This window comes from Schistocerca nitens, chromosome 6 (genome assembly GCF_023898315.1).
Source record: "Schistocerca nitens isolate TAMUIC-IGC-003100 chromosome 6, iqSchNite1.1, whole genome shotgun sequence".
Taxonomy (NCBI): domain Eukaryota; kingdom Metazoa; phylum Arthropoda; class Insecta; order Orthoptera; family Acrididae; genus Schistocerca; species Schistocerca nitens.
The window spans coordinates 58,782,055-58,805,548 of record NC_064619.1 but is presented as its reverse complement, the minus strand read 5'-3'; the positions used below and the strand labels follow the sequence as shown (position 1 = coordinate 58,805,548).

General features: G+C 43.8%; 1 protein-coding gene across 2 annotated transcripts in view; it reads left to right on the top strand.

The window, feature by feature from the left end:
• The window catches only part of LOC126262718 (uncharacterized), an 860,056-nt gene that overhangs the window by 547,268 nt on the left and 289,294 nt on the right, over positions 1-23,494 (top strand). For both annotated transcript variants that reach the window (XM_049959507.1, XM_049959506.1), the window contains exon 3: positions 8,863-8,998. In XM_049959507.1, coding sequence (XP_049815464.1) covers positions 8,863-8,998 — 136 coding nt within the window. The remainder of the gene's footprint in view (positions 1-8,862; positions 8,999-23,494) is intronic.

Genomic DNA, 23,494 nt, shown 5'->3' with positions numbered 1-23,494 from the left:
CTAGCTCTGCAGATGATAAAGAAATAGATGAAATGTATGACGAGATAAAAGAAATTATTCAGGTAGTGAAGGGAGACGATAATTTAATAGTCATGGGTGACTGGAACTCGTCAGTAGGAAAAGGGAGAGAAGGAAACATAGTAGGTGAATATGGATTGGGGGGAAGAAATGAAAGAGGAAGCCGCCTTGTAGAATTTTGCACAGAGCATAACTTAATCATAGCTAGCACTTGGTTCAAGAATCATAAAAGAAGGTTGTATACCTGGAAGAATCCTGGAGATACTAAAAGGTATCAGATAGATTATATAATGGTAAGACAGAGATTTAGGAACCAGGTTTTAAATTGTAAGTCATTTCCAGGGGCAGACGTGGATTCTGACCACAATCTATTGGTTATGAACTGCAGATTGAAACTGGAGAAACTGCAAAAAGGTGGGAATTTAAGGAGATGGGACCTGGATAAACTGAAAGAACCAGAGGTTGTAGAGAGTTTCAGGGAGAGCATAAGGGAACAATTGACAGGAATGGGGGAAAGAAATACAGTAGAAGAAGAATGGGTAGCTCTGAGGGATGAAGTAGTGAAGGCAGCAGAGGATCAAGTAGGTAAAAAGACGAGGGCTAATAGAAATCTTTGGGTAACAGAAGAAATATTGAATTTAACTGATGAAAGGAGAAAATATAAAATGCAGTAAATGAAGCAGGCAAAAAGGAATACAAACGTCTCAAAAATGAGATCGACAGGAAGTGCAAAATGGCTAAGCAGGGATGGCTAGAGGACAAATGTAAGGATGTAGAGGCTTGTCTGACTAGGAGTAAGATAGATACTGCCTACAGGAAAATTAAAGAGACCTTTGGAGAGAAGAGAACCACTTGTATGAATATCAAGAGCTCAGATGGCAACCCAGTTCTAAGCAAAGAAGGGAAGGCAGAAAGGTGGAAGGAGTATATAGAGGGTTTATACAAGGGCGATGTACTTGAGGACAATATTATGGAAATGGAAGAGGATGTAGATGAAGATGAAATGGGAGATAATATACTGCGTGAAGAGTTTGACAGAGCACTGAAAGACCTGAGTCGAAACAAGGCCCCGGGAGTAGACAACATTCCATTAGAACCACTGATGGCCTTGGGAGAGCGAGTCATGCCAAAACTCTACCATCTGGTGAGCAAGATGTATGAGACAGGCGAAATACCCACAGACTTCAAGAAGAATATAATAATTCCAATCCCAAAGAAAGCAGGTGTTGACAGATGTGAAAATTACCGAACTATCAGTTTAATAAGTCACAGCTGCAAAATACTAACGCGAATTCTTTACAGACGAATGGAAAAACTGGTAGAAGCCGACCTTGGGGAAGATCAGTTTGGATTCCGTAGAAATGTTGGAACACGTGAGGCAATACTAACCTTACGACTTATCTTAGAAGAAAGATTAAGAAAAGGCAAACCTACGTTTCTAGCATTTGTAGACTTAGAGAAAGCTCTTGACAACGTTAACTGGAATACTCTCTTCCAAATTCTGAAGGCGGCAGGGGTAAAATACAAGGAGCGAAAGGCTATTTACAATTTGTACAGAAACCAGATGGCAGTTATAAGAGTCGAGGGGCATGAAAGGGAAGCAGTGGTTGGGAAAGGGGTGAGACAGGGTTGTAGCCTCTTCCCGATGTTATTCAATCTGTATATTGAGCAAGCAGTAAAGGAAACAAAAGAAAAATTCGGAGTAGGTATTAAAATTCATGGAGAAGAAGTAAAAACTTTGAGGGTCGCCGATGACATTGTAATTCTGTCAGAGACAGCAAAGGATTGGAAGAGCAGTTGAACGGAATGGCCAGTGTCTTGAAAGGAGGATATAAGATGAACATCAACAAAAGCAAAACGAGGATAATGGAATGTAGTCAAATTAAATCGGGTGATGCTGAGGGAATTAGATTAGGAAATGAGACAAAGTAGTAAATGAGTTTTGGTATTTAGGGAGTAAAATAACTGATGATGGTCGAAGTAGAGAGGATATAAAATGTGGACTGTTAATGGCAAGGAAATCGGTTCTGAAGAAGAGAAATTTGTTAACATCGAGTGTAGATTTAAGTGTCAGGAAGTCGTTTCTGAAAGTATTTGTATGGAGTGTAGCCATGTATGGAAGTGAAACATGGACGATAACCAGTTTGGACAAGAAGAGAATAGAAGCTTTCGAAATGTGGTGCTACAGAAGAATGCTGAAGATAAGGTGGGTAGATCACGTAACTAATGAGGAGGTATTGAATAGGATTGGGGAAAAGAGAAGTTTGTGGCACAACTTGATCAGAAGAAGGGATCGGTTGGTAGGACATGTTTTGAGGCATCAAGGGATCACAAATTTAGCATTGGAGGGCAGCGTGGAGGGTAAAAATCGTAGAGGGAGACCAAGAGATCAATACACTAAGCAGATTCAGAAGGATGTAGGTTGCAGTAGGTACTGGGAGATGAAGAAGCTTGCACAGGATAGAGTAGCATGGAGAGCTGCATCAAACCAGTCTCAGGACGGAAGACCACAACAACAACAACTGGCGTAATTAGACGCCGCCGCTCACGCAGCAGAGGCTTAGCAAACGACACAGCTGCCACTCTCCCAGTCACAACAATCCAGTAAGGAAACTGTTGTACAAAACTTTCAATAAAGGTTATCTTATGTAAAAATGCTGTTTCATTGTACCTCATACCCGAGCCAAGGAAGAACCCACCCTGCCCACAGGTTGTTAAGAGAGAAAAAGTAATTTATTTAGTGTTTTTCACCTTGACATAATGTTTTAGTATCAAATGCCCTTTGCAGTAATGCTCATCCTAACAATTGACTAGCATCAAAAGAGAAAACCCAGTTATAGCAGCAGTCTTGAAAGTGTGTGACGAATCATGAGATGCCAGACATCTTAGCAATATAACCAGGTAGCAACCGCTTTAGCAATGTTAAGAACTACATGGACAGCTAAGTGTCGTCACTGCTACCCTAAGCTTCTCCAGCCAGCCCTCAGTGGACCAGCGCTACCATACCCCAAACTAAGGGAGAGCTTAAATCTGACAGTAGCTTACATCATTGAAAAACATATATGAGTTGCACCCTTATTCTGTCCACCTTGTCACAAAATCTTTTTTGTAACGAAACTAAAAATGTGTGATAAACGATCTTGCCTAAAATGTCAAGAAGCTGTAAGAGACCATACACTGTTCACCTGAGACGGAGTGTACCTAGCTCCAGGTCTACCATAGTGGAAATGGAAATGAGCGTTTGGCGTCATTGGCCGGCAGGCCTCTTGTGGGGCAGGTCTGGCCGCCTTGGTGCAGGTCTTATTACATTCGACGGCACACTGGGGGACCTGCGCGCCGGATGGGGATGAAATGATGAGGAACACTGCGCAACACCCAGTCCCTGAGCGGAGGAAATTCCCCGACACAGCCGGAATTCGAACCCGGGCCCGTAGGATGGCAGTCCTTCAGGCTGACCACTCAGCTATCGGGGGGTACTACCATAGTTAATTTTAAGAAGCTTGGTCACTGCTTTCATAAATTTGCCCCAATTTATTTGATACCGATGTGATGAACAAAACAAAGATTCGTATCACTTACAGTAGCTTCGAATCTATTTAGAGATTTTCTCTAATTTGTTTGGTAATGTTACTTGGTAGTCACGAAGCAGACGACTATAGCTACTCCTGCAAGGATGCCAGGAGACATATGACATGGAAGGTCACGATTGCCGGCTGGGGTGGCCGAGCGATTCTAGGCGTTACAGCCTGGAACCGCGCGATCGGTATGGTCGCAGGTTCGAATCCTGCCTCGGGCATGGGTGTATCTGATATCCTTAGGTTAATTAGGTTGAAGTAGTTCTAAGTTCTAGGGGACTGACGACCTCGGACGTTAAGTTCCATAGTGTTCAGAGCCAAGGTCACGATTCGACGCCATTTGACTGTGTAGTTGTTTATATAATTACGACCTAGGTTTCGGCCTTTTATGCCATTTTCAAGTGACTGACTTTACTGCAGATTTTGAGCATGATGTCTTGAAATATATATTATGACATAATCTCAGTCACTTGAAAATGACATAAGAGGCCGAAACCTGGTTCGTTATTACATAAACAACATTATCGTCAAATGGCGGTGGCTTAATTTAAAAATTATTGTATGACTTGCTCAGCAACATCAGAAACTGTTTCTTGTGAAAGTTAGCAGAATAATTGATGTAGTAGACATAAGATACAGCTTTTGCAGCAGATGTGGAACAGATTTCAAAAGCAGCTACTCGTTTTGAAAGTGAGCATTTTACAGCTATGCGAACAAAGTATTCCCATAATCGCAGCTGAGGCAGATAGCTCGCACGGTAAAAGACGAGACTAGGGAATAATTTATGCTTGAAAATATCTTCTGGAAATCAGAAAAGTTTACTCCGCAAATTCCATGTGAAATGGCAACGTCGGTGTAAATATTTGACAACACTGTGGCAGTACTTTTACATTCGCAAGTGGTCCAAAATTGCTCCTCTACATTCACGTGGACTTCCCTTTCCTACGTAATCCTGGTGTAAACGAGACACTGAGAAAGAGAAAATTAAATTTTTGGACTCCATGAATGCCCGACTTAACGTGAGAAACATACACTCTAGTCCTTAACTTGCCATTATCGCGATGAGAGAGACCTGCTCCCAGGAGCGCCTCATTAGTTCAGTGGTTCCGTATATGTGCTGCAATGCAAGGGCTGTGAGAGTAATCACTTTTAATCGCGGTGCAAACCAAAGCACTCTGAGTTCTTATTTGAGGTTTTATTTAATGAAGTCATAAATTTCCTGAAGAAATGCTTTAACAGAACCTGAAGAAAAGCTTCGCCTATTAAGAATTCTCACAAATTCGGCTTATTAGGCTCTATTAATGGTCATAGGTGTCTGCTTTGTATCAAGCCTCTTAACTATATAATGCTTGTCACGTAGCAAACTGTGATATCAGACACCTGCAGACATTTGGTGACAATCGCGTTAGCAACTTCCTTCCACTCTCTATATCTTCAAAAACTGGCAATTTTATTCCTTTAAATCCAACTGAATACCTTGACTTTAGGTCAGCGATAATTTTTCCATGAATCCTTATGTGGACCTCAAAATGTGCAGTGTACTTGCGTTGTTGTAGGGATGCACTCCAAGAGATTCACACCGTTTACCGCATAGTTTTACCGTAAGAAATAAAACATATGCCGAACACGTTATACGAGGGCAGTTCAATAAGTAATGCAACACATTTTTTCTCTGAAACAGGAGTTGTTTTATTCAGCATTGAAATACACCAGGTTATTCCCCAATCTTTTAGCTACACAACACTATTTTTCAACGTAATCTCCATTCAATGCTACGGCCTTACGCCACCTTGAAATGAGGGCCTGTATGCCTGCACGGTACCATTCCACTGGTCGATGTCGGAGCCAACGTCGTACTGCATCAACAACTTCTTCATCATCCGCGTAGTGCCTCCCACGGATTGCGTCCTTCATTGGGCCAAACATATGGAAATCCGACGGTGCGAGATCGGGGCTGTAGGGTGCATGAGGAAGAACAGTCCACTGAAGTTTTGTGAGCTCCTCTCGGGTGCAAAGACTTGTGTGAGGTCTTGCGTTGTCATGAAGAAGGAGAAGTTCGTTCAGATGTTTATGCCTACGAACACGCTGAAGTCGTTTCTTCAATTTCTGAAGAGTAGCACAATACACTTTCAGAGTTGATCGTTTGACCATGGGGAAGGACATCGAACAGAATAACCCCTTCAGCGTCCCAGAAGACTCTAACCATGATTTTACCGGCTGAGGGTATGGCTTTAAACTTTTTCTTGGTAGGGGAGTGGGTGTGGCGCCACTCCATTGATTGCCGTTTTGTTTCAGGTTCGAAGTGATGAACCCATGTTTCATCGCCTGTAACAATCTTTGACAAGAAATTGTCACCCTCAGCCACATGACGAGCAAGCAATTCCGCACAGATGGTTCTCCTTTGCTCTTTATGGTGTTCGGTTAGACAACGAGGGACCCAGCGGGAACAAACCTTTGAATATCCCAACTGCAGAGATGTCAAGTTGAGCACTGAGTTGTTTGATGGTGATCCGTCGATCATCTCGAACGAGTGTGTTCGCACGCTCCGCCATTGCAGGAGTCACAGCTGTGCACGGCCGGCCCGCACGCGGGAGATCAGACAGTCTTGCTTGACCTTGCGGCGATGATGACACACGCTTTGCCCAACGACTCACCGTGCTTTTGTCCACTGCCAGATCACTGTTGACATTCTGCAAGCGCCTATGAATATCTGAGATGCCCTGGTTTTCCGCCAAAAGAAACTCGATCACTGCCCGTTGTTTGCAACGCACATCCGTTACAGACGCCATTTTAACAGCTCTGTACAGCGCTGCCACCTGTCGGAAGTCAATGAAACTATACGAGACGAAGCGGGAATGTTTGAAAATATTCCGCAAGAAATTTCCGGTTTTTTAAACCAAAATTAGCCGATAAAAAAATGTGTTGCATTACTTATTGAACTGCCCTCGTACCACACCTACTCTCTGTGGTATGACGAAAATACACAAAATCCTGACGAAAATACCGCATGAAGGAGCGCTTCTTAGAGAAAAAGAAACACACGTAAATTATTATTAATAATAAACAGCGTAAGTATACGTGCTGAAATGGTACACAGGAAAGAATTACAAGTAGCATGTGTGCGATATTATGATTCAACTTCACTCAAAATAAAGTAACAGCTTTGAATTTACATGAGAACCGATGTAGAAAAATTAAATTATAAGAAATAAAGTTGTCCACTCTCTTTATATACCGATGTATAGTGTAATAGATAAATGATCTTAAGCTAACCATTTACAACATAAATGCTAATGAATGCGTGGAATTAAGCCCTTAAAAGAGAAAGGAAACTAGATTTGAACCCTACAGGCCTCCTTTCCTGTCGCTGGCAAGACCTTTACCGACTGAATATAAGCGAGGCGAAAGGCAAAGGTCCCAGATTTGGATGACAGTGTCTCACACACTTTGAATCAGCCAGGAAGTTTCAGATCAGTACACATTCGGCTGCAGAGCAAACACAATAGAAATATGTATGTATTACCCTACTAAAAAGCAGGCAGCTCTAAACACTCCATGATCAAGGCGGATAGAAAGCTAACATAGCACAGAAGGATTGTGTAAACTACTTCCGAGATACTAGATTCTGAGAAATCATTATCGAGACTAGCGCAAGAGACGTTATCCTATTTAAAGATATTACACCCAAGATACTACACTACCGGCCATTAAAATTGCTGCACCAAGAAGAAATTCAGATGATAAACGGGTATTCACTGGACAAATATATTATACTAGAAATGACATGTGATGACATTATCACGCAATTTGGGTGCATAGATCCTGAGAAATCAGTACCCAGAACAGCCACCTCTGGCCGTAATAACGACCATAATACGTCTGGGCATTGAGTCAAACAGAGCTTCGATAGCGTGTACAGGTACAGCTGCCCATGCAGCTTCAACACGATACCACAGTTCGTCAAGAAGAGTGACTGGCGTATTGTGAAGAGCCAGTTGCTCGACCACCATTAACCAGACGTTTTAAATTGGTAAGAGATCTGGAGTATGTGCTGGACAGGTCAGCAGTGAAACATTTTCTGTATCCAGAAAGGCCCGTACAGAACGTGCAATATGCGGTCGTGCATTATCCTGCTGAAATGTAGAGTCTCGCAGGGATCTAATGAAGATTAGAGTCACGGGTCGTAATACATCTGAAATGTAACGTCCACTGTTCAAAGCCCCGTCAATGCGAACAAGAGGTGACAGAGACGTGTAACCAGTGGCACCCCATACCATCACGCCGGGTGATACGCCAGTATGGCGATGCCGAATACAGGCTTCAAATGTGCGTTGACCGCGGTGTCACCAAACACAGATGCGACCATCAAGATGCTGTAAACAGAACCTGGATTCATCCGAAAAAATGACGTTTTGCCATTCGTGCTCCCAGGTTCGTCGTTGAGTACACCATAGGAGGCGCTCCTGTCTGTAATGCAGCGTCAGGGGTACCCGCAGCCATGGTCTCCGAGCTGGTAGTCCATGCTGCTGCAAACGTCGTCGAACTGTTCGTGCAGATGGTTGTTGTCTTGCAAACGTCCCCATCTGTTGAGTCAGGGATCGAGACGTGGCTGCACGATCCGTTACAGCCATGCAGATAAGATACCTGTCATATCGACTGCTAGTGATACGAGGCCGTTGTGATCCAGCACGGCGTTCCGTATTACCCTCCTGAGCCCACCGATTCCATATCCTGCTAACACTCATTGGATCTCGACCAACGCGAGGAGCAATGTCGCGATGCGATAAACCGCAATCGCGATAGGCTATAATCCGATCTAAGTCGGCAACGTGATGGTACGCATTTCTCCTCCTTATACGAGGCATCACAACAACGTTTCACCAGACAATGCCAGTCAACAGCTGTTTGTGTATGAGAAATCGGTTGGAAACTTTCCTCATGTCAGCACGTTGTAGGTGTCGCCACCGGCGCCAACCTTGTGTGAATGCTCTTAAAAGCTAATCATTTGCATATCACAGCATCTTCTTCCTGTCGGTTAATTTTCCCGTCTGTGGCACGCCATCTTCGTGGTGTAGGAATTCTAATGGCCAGTGGTGTTCTACAGATGGTGTCGGAAAAGTAACCACTGACAGCGCCTGATATAGGTATGTTCTCCTCTACTCAGTCTTGATTGTAGACCAACAAGAACGTGAACGGTGTAGAAACTTTATACATTTACTGTTGCAAGTGATCAGTAAGGAGAGCGGAGGTGTGGTTGCTGTGCCGGCAGGTCTCGCTGTCCGACGAGCGCGAGGTGACTCTGGAGGACGTGCAGCCGCGGCTGACGGGCGAGTACAAGTGCGAGGTGTCCGCCGACGCTCCGCTCTTCCACACCGACATCAAGACTGCCCACATGACCGTCGTCGGTGAGTACCGCCCCCTCACGCCACAATATACCAACACACTGTACTTGTTCGTACTGAAAACACTTGTAACTTGCAAAGTGTTTGGCGATACATACACATAGGAAGTTTTAAATTATTTGCATCAAACGCGTAGAGGTAATAGATCACGTCAAGAGGAGAAACTTTTGCCCGGGACTACATGTTTGGTGACAGTTCGTGGCGACACTAGGCCTCCTTTTATATAGGTTATGCTTCTGACAGGAGACAAGCGCGTGAACACTTTTCAACGTCTATATGACTTTTGTGTTGCTTATAAGCAAGTCATCTGCTCATCAAGGGATGAAACAGGGTCGCCAGAGGTGTCAGCAAATACTTACTCCCTAACAAAGTTGTTTCACATGACATGCTCAATTACCCCTAGATATATTATATGCCCTCAGTCACCTAGTCACCAACACTAATATCTGATATATAAATTGTTTAGGGGTGACTTTCCTTAGTCACCAAGTTACCAACACTGCAATATATATATATATACGAGGGCTATTCCGAAAGTAAGGTCCGATCGGTCACGAAATGGAAACGACTATGAAAATCCGATAAAGCTTTGCACAGATGTGTTGGGTAGTGTCTCTAGTATAACCCCAGTTAGCATCACGTCGCTCTTCTCATTTCTGAGCTCGCAGTGAGTGCGTAAAGATGTCTAGAAAATAGTGTCTGCCGCCAAGTATGGGGGCCTGGTGAGAAATTTCCCCTGAAGCTATGCAGCTAACATTACATAACTGTCGTGCTGTTTCGTCTTCAAGACAATTCTCAGCCGCATTCTGCAGGGGCAATGAAGATGCTCCTGCATCGTTTTCAAATGGAAATGTGAGATTACCCACAATACAGCCCGTAATTGTCTCCCTCTGAGTTTCAGCTCAGGTCACATGAACCGCTGGTTATGAAGACAACATTTCGGCACAAGACAACGAGCCGTAGGCCAGCGTAGAGAATTGGCGGAGAGCACTGGCGGCTGCCTTCTATAGCGAGGGTATGGGAAAGTTGGTACAACGCTACGATACACGTCTTAGTCGGGTCGGCGACTATGGAGATAAGTAGCTGCAAGGTGTATCTAACTGTTGCAAATAAAACATTTTTGATTTTTACCGTGGTTTCCATTTCGCGACCTATCGGACCTTACTTTCGGAATAGCCCTCGTATATATATATATATATATATATATATATATATATATATATATATATATATATATATATATATATATATGTGTGTGTGTGTGTGTGTGTGTGTGTGTGTGTGTTGGTACATCCAAGAACACGCCAAGAGCAACCCATTAATGCTTGTTGTCCCCTGGACAGCATGTTAGGTATTGGAGTGTAGACACATGGATGCATGATGGTTAGTCTACATTGCAGGTGTATTCCACTTAGTGATGCATTTGTGACTGTGCAGAGAACACCAGGCAGTAAGTTATGTGCCGTGTTTGATAGAGAGAGAAAACAAAAAGCACACTGATCTTTGTAGATATTAAGGAACAACATATAAAATATCTGTACTCATACCTGTATATACAGTCACATATGTACTTCATAATCTCATAACCAGTTTCGAGCATCAACTGCCCTTCTTCGGACTGCTACGAGATAGAAAGATATCTAAAAGGATCATTATAGAATGTATAATACCTGCCAAATAAGTACTTACGTGACGGGAACAAAGAGAAAATTTATACATAAGGGTACGTGCTGCAAACGGTTCCTCTTAGGTTACAAGAATACGAAAGGAAACAGCAGGTGGAGGTTAATATATTGAAGGTACAGAAAACACTGTTTCAGACAGTTCATATACGTCTATATTAGGCCAAGAATATCTATTTCTGCGGATTTTATAGTTACATTCATGATGTGATACAATTTTACTGATTACTTTTAACAAATTAAAAAAGAATAATAGGAAATCATTTTCAAACATCAGCATGTTTAGCGGTAGGAGTGAAGGGATGGCTGCGTGTTGGGAGTGGCTCAAAGGTACATGATGATGCGGATACTTTTAACAAGGAATTATTGTGTAGAGTTACAATTAAATATACTAAATCAATATAGAACAGGAAAATATATAATTACTTGCTTTTATATTCGTCGGTAAAATGCGAGAGTAGTCTTTTATCATTACGAAGACAGCTACTAGGCAAATACTATACATTCTATGATGATATTTCGTTTTTTCCTTTTGTGTATGGACAGTTAGAGAACGACTACTGACTAGCAGAGAATGGTTACGCTATTCCAAAATTCTGAAAGGACTATTTTTGAAATGCTTTAACATGAAACTCGTACATAATCTCGGTAAATTACGGTACCAGACAAAAATGAGTTTCATACACGATGCGATATGTGGTAAGAAAGATACATTCTTAGAAACAGAGATGCTATAAACACTCCCTATGGTCTGTAGTGTATTGCAACTCTATTAAGTGGAATAATCATAGTGCTTAGTGATTATTGGTACCTGTTTCCTTTTAAAATATACATGTTATAACCGAAAAGTATGTCAAACCTTCAAACCTTCAAAAGCTATACCCCACACTTAGGAGAACAGAATATGCTGAATCGAGTTGTTTGAGTTTTCAATCTTAAGCTTACAGTAGTCAAGCCGTGCTCTGCGTCTATAATTTCCATCCCCGCCCCTAGAGCCAACTACTTAATGTATTCATTGGTGCCTCAGAATTTGTCATGCCAATGAACCCCTTTCTTTATTGAAGTTGTACCATAATAAATCGATGTATGCTTGAACGATTGTATATGGTTTGTCATCCTTCAATAAGACGGCACAAAGGTTCACTTTATTTTATACACAAGAACTTTAAAATGCTTCCACAACGGAAAACTAGCGATTTTAGCTTTCCGAAAGTTGAGATAAATTTTTCGTGCCCACTTGTCAGAATATGTTAGTTAGTAGCAGACTGATGTTAAGACTCATATAAAAATGAATTTTCAAACGGTGATACAGGCACATGCTCTAACAAGTAAGGTAGAGTAACTAAGCCTACTTGAAATTTCGCCTGTTGATTCCTGATACAAGATTCTGAGGTCTTTGCAAGCAGTCACCAATTACAGAAAAGGCAATGCAGTCATTTGTTATAGTATTTATGCACTAGCGTGTTTCCCTATTATAACAGGGATATGAAGTGTTTCCCGACACAACATCAGGTAAAACCTCATGTTCTTCATTCTATACAAGACGTATGTCGAATGTTTTTCCGTACCTCTTACGCTCTATGTACATCAATCCGAAGACATGGAGTTCACTGAAGAACGATTTCTCTTTGAACTCTGAGAACACCATCGGTTCATCTGAACTATTGTTTGCTGCAGTCGCCCAGAACTACACAAACTGCCTTAAGTATCCCTTTTTTGTGATTGTTCCCGAACATGCATAATTCAGTAGCTCCCATTTCCTCCTAATATGTAAATCTCCAGTGTTCACAGAATAGTTACACTTATTCATCTGCAGACGTGGAATTCACATCAGAACGACAATTACTCGGCAATTACCAATTTAATTTTCTCTGTTCCCTGTCACACCATAAAGGTGAACTGAACACGGCGTTCCCGTTGCGTACCGGAGACATAGGAGCTGTTCAGCATTAACACCAGCAGGTCGGCTATTATGCAGATGAGGTCGGCGCAGAGCGTAGACTGCTCCTCAGGAAGGTGCTGGGCCCTGGAGCTAGACCAGCGGAACCATGGCGGCATCTTCTGGTCCGCGCCGCCGAGGCAGCTGGAGAACATTTCACTAGCCGAGGCACAACGTCCGTAATGCTAATGGATCATGAAAACTTTAGCAAGTTGGCCCGAGGTGGGCCAAGGTGGAAAGCTGGCGAGTCCATGAATGCTTAGACGCGGTAAATTAGCTCGTTCCTTATTCAGAGCGGCGCTAACTTGGCCCAGGAATCTCTTAGCAACGATAATCGCATTCAGAATTACTTTCTGCAGTTGAGAGGTGTCTTTGACATCGAAGTGAAGGCAGACCATAATTAACCCGCTCGCGAGAGGACTTCAGCAAAGTATTCAGCGTGTGCAGGATCGTAAGAATGACTGCCTCATCAGTTAACTGCCGACTCTAGTGCATTGCTCCTAATAGTAACGTGATATATCGTTACATTTTTCAGTAAACTTAGTTGACAGAGACTGACGATTGGGCCAAAAGATCGCCCATTAATCAACTATAATCTGCCAGTCTCATAATTCACATTTCAACGACTGCCATCGCAGTTCATCGAATGTATAGTGTATTTTCATAGTTTTATTGCAAATAATACTAATCTGATACGTGGAACTGAAAGAACACAGGATGTGTGCAGGTCGACAGTTTACAGACAGCGAGTAGTCGTTGGACCCTCCACCTTAAGGTACTGGTTTGTTAAAATTGATGGTTATTCAAAAAAAGTTGCAGAGCTCAAGAATTTACCTCTGACAAAATACAAAATACAGAAACATAGCTCCAAAGATCCTAGACAGAGAACACTTGAAAGTTTTGAGCAGAATTTCAATTAAATACCGCAGTGGTGCTGTTGCCTCTTTATAGGAAAATGGCGACACCACAGATACGATAATTTCGAGTCCTGAAGTTACGAAAAGTAGAGTAAATTGGGAATACGCGAGATGCTTCGTCATAGACAAATTTATGGGTGGCACGGAAAATTCTAAGACGATGGTTGTATATGCAAATGGATTAAAATGTCGAGCCTGTCTGTACAACGTACAAAGAGAGCATTGGTAATTCCCAAACACCTGCTACTAATGATCATAGGAAACGTCAACGTCAGCAAGTGTTCTTAAGCAGCGTCTACATCAGATGCTGTACAAACAATGGTTACTGCCATATGTTATCTATATGTTGGCAACAATACATGTTTAAAGCCACCGGCAGGCATAGAACTTCGTCCGAGATTATACTGAATGCTTTCTCAGAAAATTATTTCGGACAGTTACTTTAGGAGCCCACATTGAGTGTAAATTGTAGAGCAAACATACTTGATGTCTTAGCAATAAATAATCCTAAGTAAATAGGGAACATCATAACAGATACAGTGACTATTGACCGCAATGCAGTTTTAGCAAGACTGAATACCGTAACATCCAAACCACCAAAGATAAAAGCGATGTACATCAGTATAAAAATGAAAAAAACGCTTGACGTCTTTCTGAGAAACAGTTTCCACTACTTTCGCTCTGACTACGTAAGCTTAAACCAGCTGTGGTTTGAATTAAAAGGAATAGTATCGACGGCAGTTCAGAGATGTATACAACATGGTACCCAAAAATGGGTCAGAACACTGTTGTAGAAGGAACGAAGAAATCATGTCAAACTTAAAAAAAACTCAAGATACCCAAGATCAGCGGAGTTTTACAGAAGCTCGAAATTTAGCTGGAACTTCAATGCGAGATGCTTTTAATAGTTTCCACAGGCGCAATCAATACCTTCGCTCTGCGATAACAATGGTGATATCACTGATGACAGTCTAGTAAAGCAGATTTGCTGAATACGCTTTTCAGAAATTTCTTCACCAAAGAAGACGAAGTAAATATTCAAGATTTCGAATCTACAACTGCCAGCATGAGTAACTTAGAAGTAAGTACCCTCAGCGTGGCGAAGCAGCTTAAATTACTGCCCAGATTGTATACCAGTTAGGTTTCTTTTAGAGTATGCTGACACAATAGCTCCATACTTTCAGTCACATACAAACGCTCACTCATAGGAAGATCCGTACCTAAGTCTGGAAAATAGCACAAGCCACACAAATACGTAAGAAAGGAGACAGACTAATCCACTGAATTTCAGACCCTTTGCACTAACGTAGTTTTGCAGTAGGATCTTGGAACGTATAGTGTGTTCGAACATTGTGAATTTCCTCGAAGAAATTAGTGAGTACGGATTCAGAGAATATTGTTCTTGTGAAACACAATCAGTTCTTTATTCTCACGGGTTAAAGAATGCTTTCAATCATCTTTTAACTAAGCTGCGTATCTGGGGATTATCGCCACAGTTGTGAGACTGGATTTCTCTCAGAAAGCTCACAGTTCGTAGTAATTGCCAGGAACTCATCGAGTAAACCAGAACTAATATCTGGCGTTCCTTATGTACGTAAGTGACATTGGAGACAATCTGAGCAGCCGTCTTAAAAATGGTTCAAATGGCTCTAAGCACTAAGGGACTTAACATCTGAGGTCATCAGTCCCCTAGACTTAGAACTACTTAAACCTAACTAACCTAAGGACATGACACACATCCATGCCCGAGGCAGGATTCGAACCTGCGACCGTAGCAGCAGCGTGGTTCTAAACTGAAGCGCCTAGAATCGTTCGCTCACAGCGACCGGCTCAGCCATCTTAGATTCTTGGCGGATGATACAGTCATTTAGCATCTTCTGAAGTCATCATATGATCAAAACCATATGCATAATGATTTAGATAACATATCTGTATGGTGCGAAAAGAATCAGTTGAAAATAAATAATGAAAAGTGTGAAGTCTTACACATGCGTAGTAGAACAAATCCGCCAAATTTCATACAATAATTCACACTAATCTAAAAGCTATAGATGTAACTATATACGTATTTAAGGATTACAATTACGAATAATTTAAATTGCAGCGATTACATAAATAACGTTGTGGATAGAGCAAACCGAAGACTGCTATTTATTGGCAGTACAGAGTGGAACAGATCTGCTAAGGACGCTGCTTACATCACACTTGCTTCACCTATTCTGGCGTATTGCTCTGAGGTGTGTGATCTGCGTCAGATGGGACTGACGGGGAACATAGAAAAGGTTCAAAATGGAGTAGCCCGTTTTTCGCTATCGCGAAACAGGGGAGAGTGTGCTACGGATATGGTACATGAGTTTGGGTGGCAATATGTAAAACAAAGGCAGGAGACTCTCGTGAGCTTACAATGGCCATCTTTCATCTCCGATTGTGAAAATATTTTTTTACACTCACATACTCAGGGAGAATGATAATCACAATAAAATAAGGAAATTAGAGCTCACACAGATACACTGAAGTTTTCAATTGTCCCAAGAGCCATTCTAGAGTGGAAGGCTAGAGAAATAGCTAGAAGGTGATTAGATGAACCGTCTGCCTTGAACTTACATGTGAACTGGCGAGTAATGATATAGATGTATATGACGACTGGAAGCTTTGCTTCCTCACACCTACACGGTATGAATTCTGTACTGTATTTCTAGACGACGTGAATGAGGACAATCTTTATGAACGACTACTTTTTCCAGTTAAATCCACTTCTGGTGTGCTTAATAGCTATAATATTAGATTTTGGACAACTGAAAATCCTATGGTTGTCCTTCAACACGACAGAGATTTTCCGAAAGATAACTCCTTAATTGCCGTTTTTGTAAACAAAGTTTATGGGCAATTCCCTTTTACTGTCAGCGCTGTCACAGGAATCTCTTGTCGAGACAAGCTAGATAATGTCTCTTCCTCCAACTCTAAAGGAACTGACGCTAATTCATGCATCGTGCCGCGTCGCCTGGCTTTACCTGAAAAACACCATTCCAGGACGTTTGATGGGAGGGGGAGGACAATAAATTCAGTTTTATAGGTGGTGGCTTTTCAGGTCACCAGACATTCCTTTCTGCGATTTTCATCTGTGGGGGCACATAAAAGAGAGTGTTTCCATCTCAAATATCGCTGCCACTCTGCAAGATCTGAGATATCGAATCGCTGAAGCTGTGTAGTCGATAACTAGAGACCCGCTGATTCGTATGTGGTAAGAAATCATCGTCATGTGCCACATCGAGCACACATTGAGAGAGTCACAGTTTGAGCCATCTAATATCTTTACTGTCCTGGAACGTTGGAGATGCGCTTCTGCTATTTCCAGTGTGCGAGGAATAAGTGTTTATTAATTATTGTTCATTTTGATCACACTTTATAACACAAATTGACAATAGCATCGCTTTAGGCTTTTAACCAACATCAGATGTTAAAACAAAATGTAATAACTCTATTAGAAGGTAGTAGATTTAATATGGCTGATGGCCACGTTTACACAAAAAAATCTAGCAGTGCATACGATGTCTACGTATCTGCCGCCCATTACGTACCATAAAGAGTATCCTGATACCAATATCAAAATAAAACGTTTTGCAGACGCGGATGAACGAACAAGTGGTAACAACTATCTGACGGCATGCTACACAGGGAAGCGCGAGCTATAGTCAGTAGAGAGCGCTAATGATGAGGTAACGTATGTGTCCAGCATCGTCGATTCAGTAGCTTAAAGTAGAGTATTCATGGTCATGAGTGTACTAAACATTGAAGTTGATATCGTATCTAGATGGTCCTTATAGTACCGGTATACGAGGGTTGTCCAGAAAGTAAGTTCCGATCGGTCGCCAAATGGAAACCACTGTGCAAATACGGTAAAGCTTTGCACAGATGTGTTGGACAGTGTCTCTAGTATACATTGATCGTATCGCGTCGCTCTTTTCAGTTTTGAGTGAACAGTTAACACGTAAAGATGCGTAGGGAATAGCGTCTCACGCCAAGTATGAGGGCCTGTTACAGATTTCGCCTGTGTCGTGCAGCCCACATAACACAACTGTCGAGCAGTTCCTTCTTCATGCCAATTCTCGACCGCAGACTGCAGGGGCAATGAAGACGCTCTTGCAGCGCTTCTGATGAGACGAGTTTGATCACCCACAATTGGCTCCTCCTGAGTCTCATCTCTGCTCACAAGAACCGCTGGCTATGAAGACAAAATGTTTCTACAGACAACGAGCTGCAGACGATTGCAGATAACTGGCCGAAAGCACAGGCGGATGCTTTCTATGACTAGGATATTGGAAAGTTGATACAACACTACAACTCTCAGGTTGGAGCGGCGACCATGTAGAGAAGTAGGTGGAAGGTGTACCTAACTGTTGCAAATAAAACGTTTCTGGTTTTCGCTGTGGTTTCCATTTCGCGACCGATCGGAACTTACTTTCTGGACAACCCTCGTATTATGGCCGTCAGCCATGTCATCTTTATTATGTACTGTTAGATCTTATTCTGTAGACTTGCCCTTTAGCAATATTGTATCTTTCATGTTCTATTACTGTTTTTCAATTTTGTTTAAACAGACCAGAAGATGTCAGAAAGCCGAAACCGCAAATATTTTGAATTATGTATTAATGAGCCGTCAAGATGGACAATCACAATAAAAAATAAATGTGATCGCCAACTCACATACGTACCTTATTTCCACGTTGATAAATGAATTCTTGAAGTTTGCTCCTTCGTTTAGAACAATTCTGTAAGGTAATCGTTTCTTATGATGATCAGCTGACTGGAACTTGCAATTCATCAGCAACACTTGGTGTTTCATAAATATCACCTTGTGTCAAGCGTGGCAGTATTTTGCGTAGGTTTTCTAAGTTGACACTACTTCCCGGAGTTTGTCACTGGCCAGAGTAGGGAAACCCTCTGTCGGATGTGGTGTTCATTTACCGGCGCACAGAGCTGAGTGAGAGTATAGTGAGCAGGGCAACTAGCGTTGACGATGCTTCCCATCTGCCAGTGGAAGTTTGAAAGCAGGTCGAGAGCGGGAGTTTTCATGTGAGGTCGCTCTTATGTACAGTAGTTATTGTTGGCCTTCTGAAATGAGCAAACCTGGGGCCCTGGAGTCTGTAGCTTACGGATATAGTTGTAGTGTGCCTGTATTCCTTGCATGTCAGACACACTGAGTTCAATGCGACGGCTTTACGCCACATTACTGGAGGGCCTGTACATCCACATGGTAACACTCTACTGGTCGATGCCAGAGGCAAGATCTCACTATTCCCCTCATCATCCACATACTGCTTCGCGCGGGGTGCAGCCATCATTCGGCCAAAGTTCGGAAGTCGGAAGGGTCGAGATGCAAGCTGTAGGGTTGATGAGGAAGAACAGTCCATTGAAATTCGGTGAGATTCTCTCGGGTGAGCCACTTTGTGTGAGGTCCTGCGTTGTCGGGGAGAAGGGAAAGTTCGCTTACATTTTTGTGGCGACTAACACACTGAAGTCGCTTCTTTAATTTCCAGATGGGTATCACAGTATATTTCAGAGCTGAACATAGCACCATAAGGGAGGACATCAATCAGAATCAGCTCTTCAGAGCCCCATAAAACAGTCGCCATGACATTAGCGGCTAAGAGTGCGGCTTTGAACATTTTTTTCGGTGGAGAGGAGGTGTAGCACTATTCTAAGGATTGCCGTTTTGTTTCCGGTTTGAAGTGACGAACGCGTGTTTCAGCTCCTGTGACGATGTTGGGCAAAAAGTTGTCACGATCGGCCTTGTAATACGCAAGCCATTCCGCACAGATGGTCCTTCGTTACTCTTTATACTCTTGTGTTAGGGAGAGAGGAACACAGCGTGCACACATCTTTGAATACCCCAACTGGTGCACGAGCGTGTCAGCCCCACCAACAGCGACGTCTAGCTCTGCAGCGAGGTTTTCGACTGCGATTCGTCTGCCACCGTGAATGAGAGTGTCCGCACGTTCCAGCATTGCAGCAGTCACAGCTGCGTGCTGCTATCAAGCGTAAGATCGGACAAGTTTGCGCGACCGTTTTATGATGAGAGACGCTCTTCTCAACCATTCACCGTACTTTTGTTCACTGCCAGGTCTCTTAGACATTCTGCAAGCGCCTAGGAGTATCTGTGACGCTCTGCTTTTCCGCCAAAAGGAACCGAATGACAGTTCTGTGGTTGGCACGCACTCCCATTACAGGTGCCATATAAAGCCGCCATCAACCGAAACTTCATGAAACCATAAGGGCTAAAGTGAGAATACACTCCTGGAAATGGAAAAAAGAACACATTGACACCGGTGTGTCAGACCCACCATACTTGCTCCGGACACTGCGAGAGGGCTGTACAAGCAATGATCACACGCACGGCACAGCGGACACACCAGGACCCGCGGTGTTGGAAGTCGAATGGCGCCAGCTGCGCAGCATTTGTGCACCGCCGCCGTCAGTGTCAGCCAGTTTGCCGTGGCATGCGGAGCTCCATCGCAGTCTTTAACACCGGTAGCATGCCGCGACAGCGTGGACGTGAACCGTATGTGCAGTTGACGGACTTTGAGCGAGCGCGTATAGTGGGCATGCGGGAGGCCGGGTGGTCGTACCGCCGAATTGCTCAACACGTGGGGCGTGAGGTCTCCACAGTACATCGATGTTGTCGCCAGTGGTCGGCGGAAGGTGCACGTGCCCGTCGACCTGGGACCGGACCGCAGCGACGCACGGATGCACGCCAAGACCGTAGGATCCTACGCAGTGCCGTAGGGGACCGCACCGCCACTTCCTAGCAAATTAGGGACACTGTTGCTCCTGGGGTATCGGCGAGGACCATTCGCAACCGTCTCCATGAAGCTGGGCTACGGTCCCGCACACCGTTAGGCCGTCTTCCGCTCACGCCCCAACATCGTGCAGCCCGCCTCCAGTGGTGTCGCGACAGGCGTGAATGGAGGGACGAATGGAGACGTGTCGTCTTCAGCGATGAGAGTCGCTTCTGCCTTGGTGCCAATGATGGTCGTATGCGTGTTTGGCGCCGTGCAGGTGAGCGCCACAATCAGGACTACATACGACCCAGGCACACAGGGCCAACACCCGGCATCATGGTGTGGGGAGCGATCTCCTACACTGGCCGTACACCACTGCTGATCGTCGAGGGGACACTGAATAGTGCACGGTACATCCAAACCGTCATCGAACCCATCGTTCTACCATTCCTAGACCGGCAAGGGAACTTGCTGTTCCAACAGGACAATGCACGTCCGCATGTATCGCGTGCCATCCAACGTGCTCCAGAAGGTGTAAGTCAACTACCCTGGCCAGCAAGATCTCCGGATCTGTCCCCCATTGAGCATGTTTGGGACTGGATGAAGCGTCGTCTCACGCGGTCTGCACGTCCAGCACGAACGCTGGTCCAACTGAGGCGCCAGGTGGAAATGGCATGGCAAGCCGTTCCACAGGACTACATCCAGCATCTCTACGATCGTCTCCATGGGAGAATAGCAGCCTGCATTGCTGCGAAAGGTGGATATACACTGTACTAGTGCCGACATTGTGCATGCTCTGTTGCCTGTGTCTATGTGCCTGTGGTTCTGTCAGTGTGATCATGTGATGTATCTGACCCCAGGAATGTGTGAATAAAGTTTCCCCTTCCTGGGACAATTAATTCACGGTGTTCTTATTTCAATTTCCAGGAGTGTATTTCAGAATGTCCGACAGCAAATTCCTCCTTTATTCAGCCGAAACTGGCCAAGAAAAGAAAGTGTTCCATTTATTAATGAACGACCCTCGTACTCAGCTAGTGGCGCCAAGCAGCATTATACAGGGTGATTCCGTGATGATGTCACAAACTTTCCAGGGATAATGGTGGTGGTGGTGGTAGTTAGTGTTTAACGTCCCGTCGACAACGAGGTCATTAGAGACGGAGCGCAAGCTCGGGTTAGGGAAGGATTGGGAAGGAAATCGTCCGTGCCCTTTCAAAGAAACCATCCCGGCATTTGCCTGAAACGATTTAGGGAAGTCACGGAGAAACTAAAGCAGGATGGCCGGAGACGGGATTGAACCGTCGTCCTCCCGAATGCGAGTCCAGTGTGCTAACCACTGCGCCACCTCGCTCGGTCAGGGATAATGGAGATGGATATATGCACCAGCCTGGAGTAAGGAACCCGGGCTGCAAACGACCGAGTCGCAAGTTATAAACAAAAATCGGTCTAATGTCTCTGAATGTGGACAGCTACTACTTCAATCTCTCTGCTTTCCGTATTTTAAGAGGTGATAATATGGACTAAATCAATAAAAAATCTAATAAACACGGACACTAAAATGCATACTTTAAGAACAGTGGGCACTTGTAAATCTTTGCTATCGTAAAGCCCAGCTCTTCTACTGAACATGTGCTCATAGCTCTAAAGGATTGTGTTTTAGAGCCCATGTCTACAAAGCATTTTTTTCTTGTTTTGTTTCATACTACCACCTCCCAAAATACGGAGGGCAAAGAACTTGCAGTAGACGAGGTCTTCTGTTGGACGTCTCAGAATTTCTTTTATAACTTTCGACTCGAACGCTTCCGGACCAAATTGAACCTCAAATTGATACATTTAGCCTACTACGCCAGCCCTGAAAAACTGTAACGTCTTCAGAGAATCACTCTATATACTTAACAGGTACTGTTCTGTGGTGTATGCTAAGACCGCAATTATCTAACAATTACCCACAAACAGTGCGTCGCTAGACTGTGTTAATGACTGGTGATGGGATGTGGCTAGCCACAGTTTTTTAGGTTTGCTATGTGGGATTATACTGATTGTATGCTATCAGTTGGAAACGTGATATGCTAGATGTTTTTATACACTACCGTTTGTAAAAATCGCAGCATTGAGAATGCAGCATACACAATGAAACACTCGAAACTTGGAGGATGTGTTGAACAGTGGAAACATAATAAGTGATTAAGATTTCTCGAAGGTGATGTTCCTATTGGCTCAGCTGTATTTCGATTTGAGTGTCCAAACAGGTCTCTGTTACTCCACGCCGATTTCGTGCAACGCTGTCCAATAAAGAGGAAACGTACAAGTAATTTCCGGAATGCCTCATAAATGTCATAAGGTTCAATATCAGCATGTGCGTGAGCCCAAACGGTGCAGAGTGATTAATCTCCGGGAAACAAGTTTATCGTACCGTGACATTAAAGCTTGTACAGTGGATACTGCTATTACAGTGATGGTGTGAAGCGCAAAATTGGACACGCAATGGTCGCACACAGCAACACGTGGGTACTCTACCTCAAGATGTGAGCACAACGCAGGATGACTGCCATCTCGTCCGTGTCGCTGTAACTGAGAAAACAGCTTAATCCACTTTGGACTCGACGGGAATGGCCACGTCTGGGTCGACGGTTCCTTCCTCTGATGACAAGACCTGTGGCAGCTTTGCTACTGAGTGGGCCAACCAGGAACACCATAAACTTATGTGGGCACGTAGACGCCGTCACTGGTGTTCTGAACACCAAAATTTAGTGTTTTCAGGTGATTTGTGCTCCAGCTTGTTACACACTGACACTGGCATATGTGTTACCTGCTACCGTGATGTCAGCTACCTGGCAGACTGCACCGACGAGCGACACTCCTGACAAAAGCCTTAAGCGATGGGTTGAGGTGCAACTGGCAGTAACCTGCAATGTCCTTTCCTATGTACTGAGGGCAATGTGAACAGCAGCTGCTATGTAAATGGCGTCTTAGAGCCAGAGGCTCTGCCCTCCTGCAGGCAGCTCCATACGCCATATTTCAAGCCTCCTTCAAAAAATGAGGTTCACAACTGTTTCCCTGGCCTGCATATACGCCTGACAAATCTCCCATCAATCATGTCTGGGATATGGTCTTTCAGCAGTTTGTTCGTTGTGCTCCTCTTGCAAACTTTGACGACGCTTTATGGGTGATCCTACAAGCCGCGT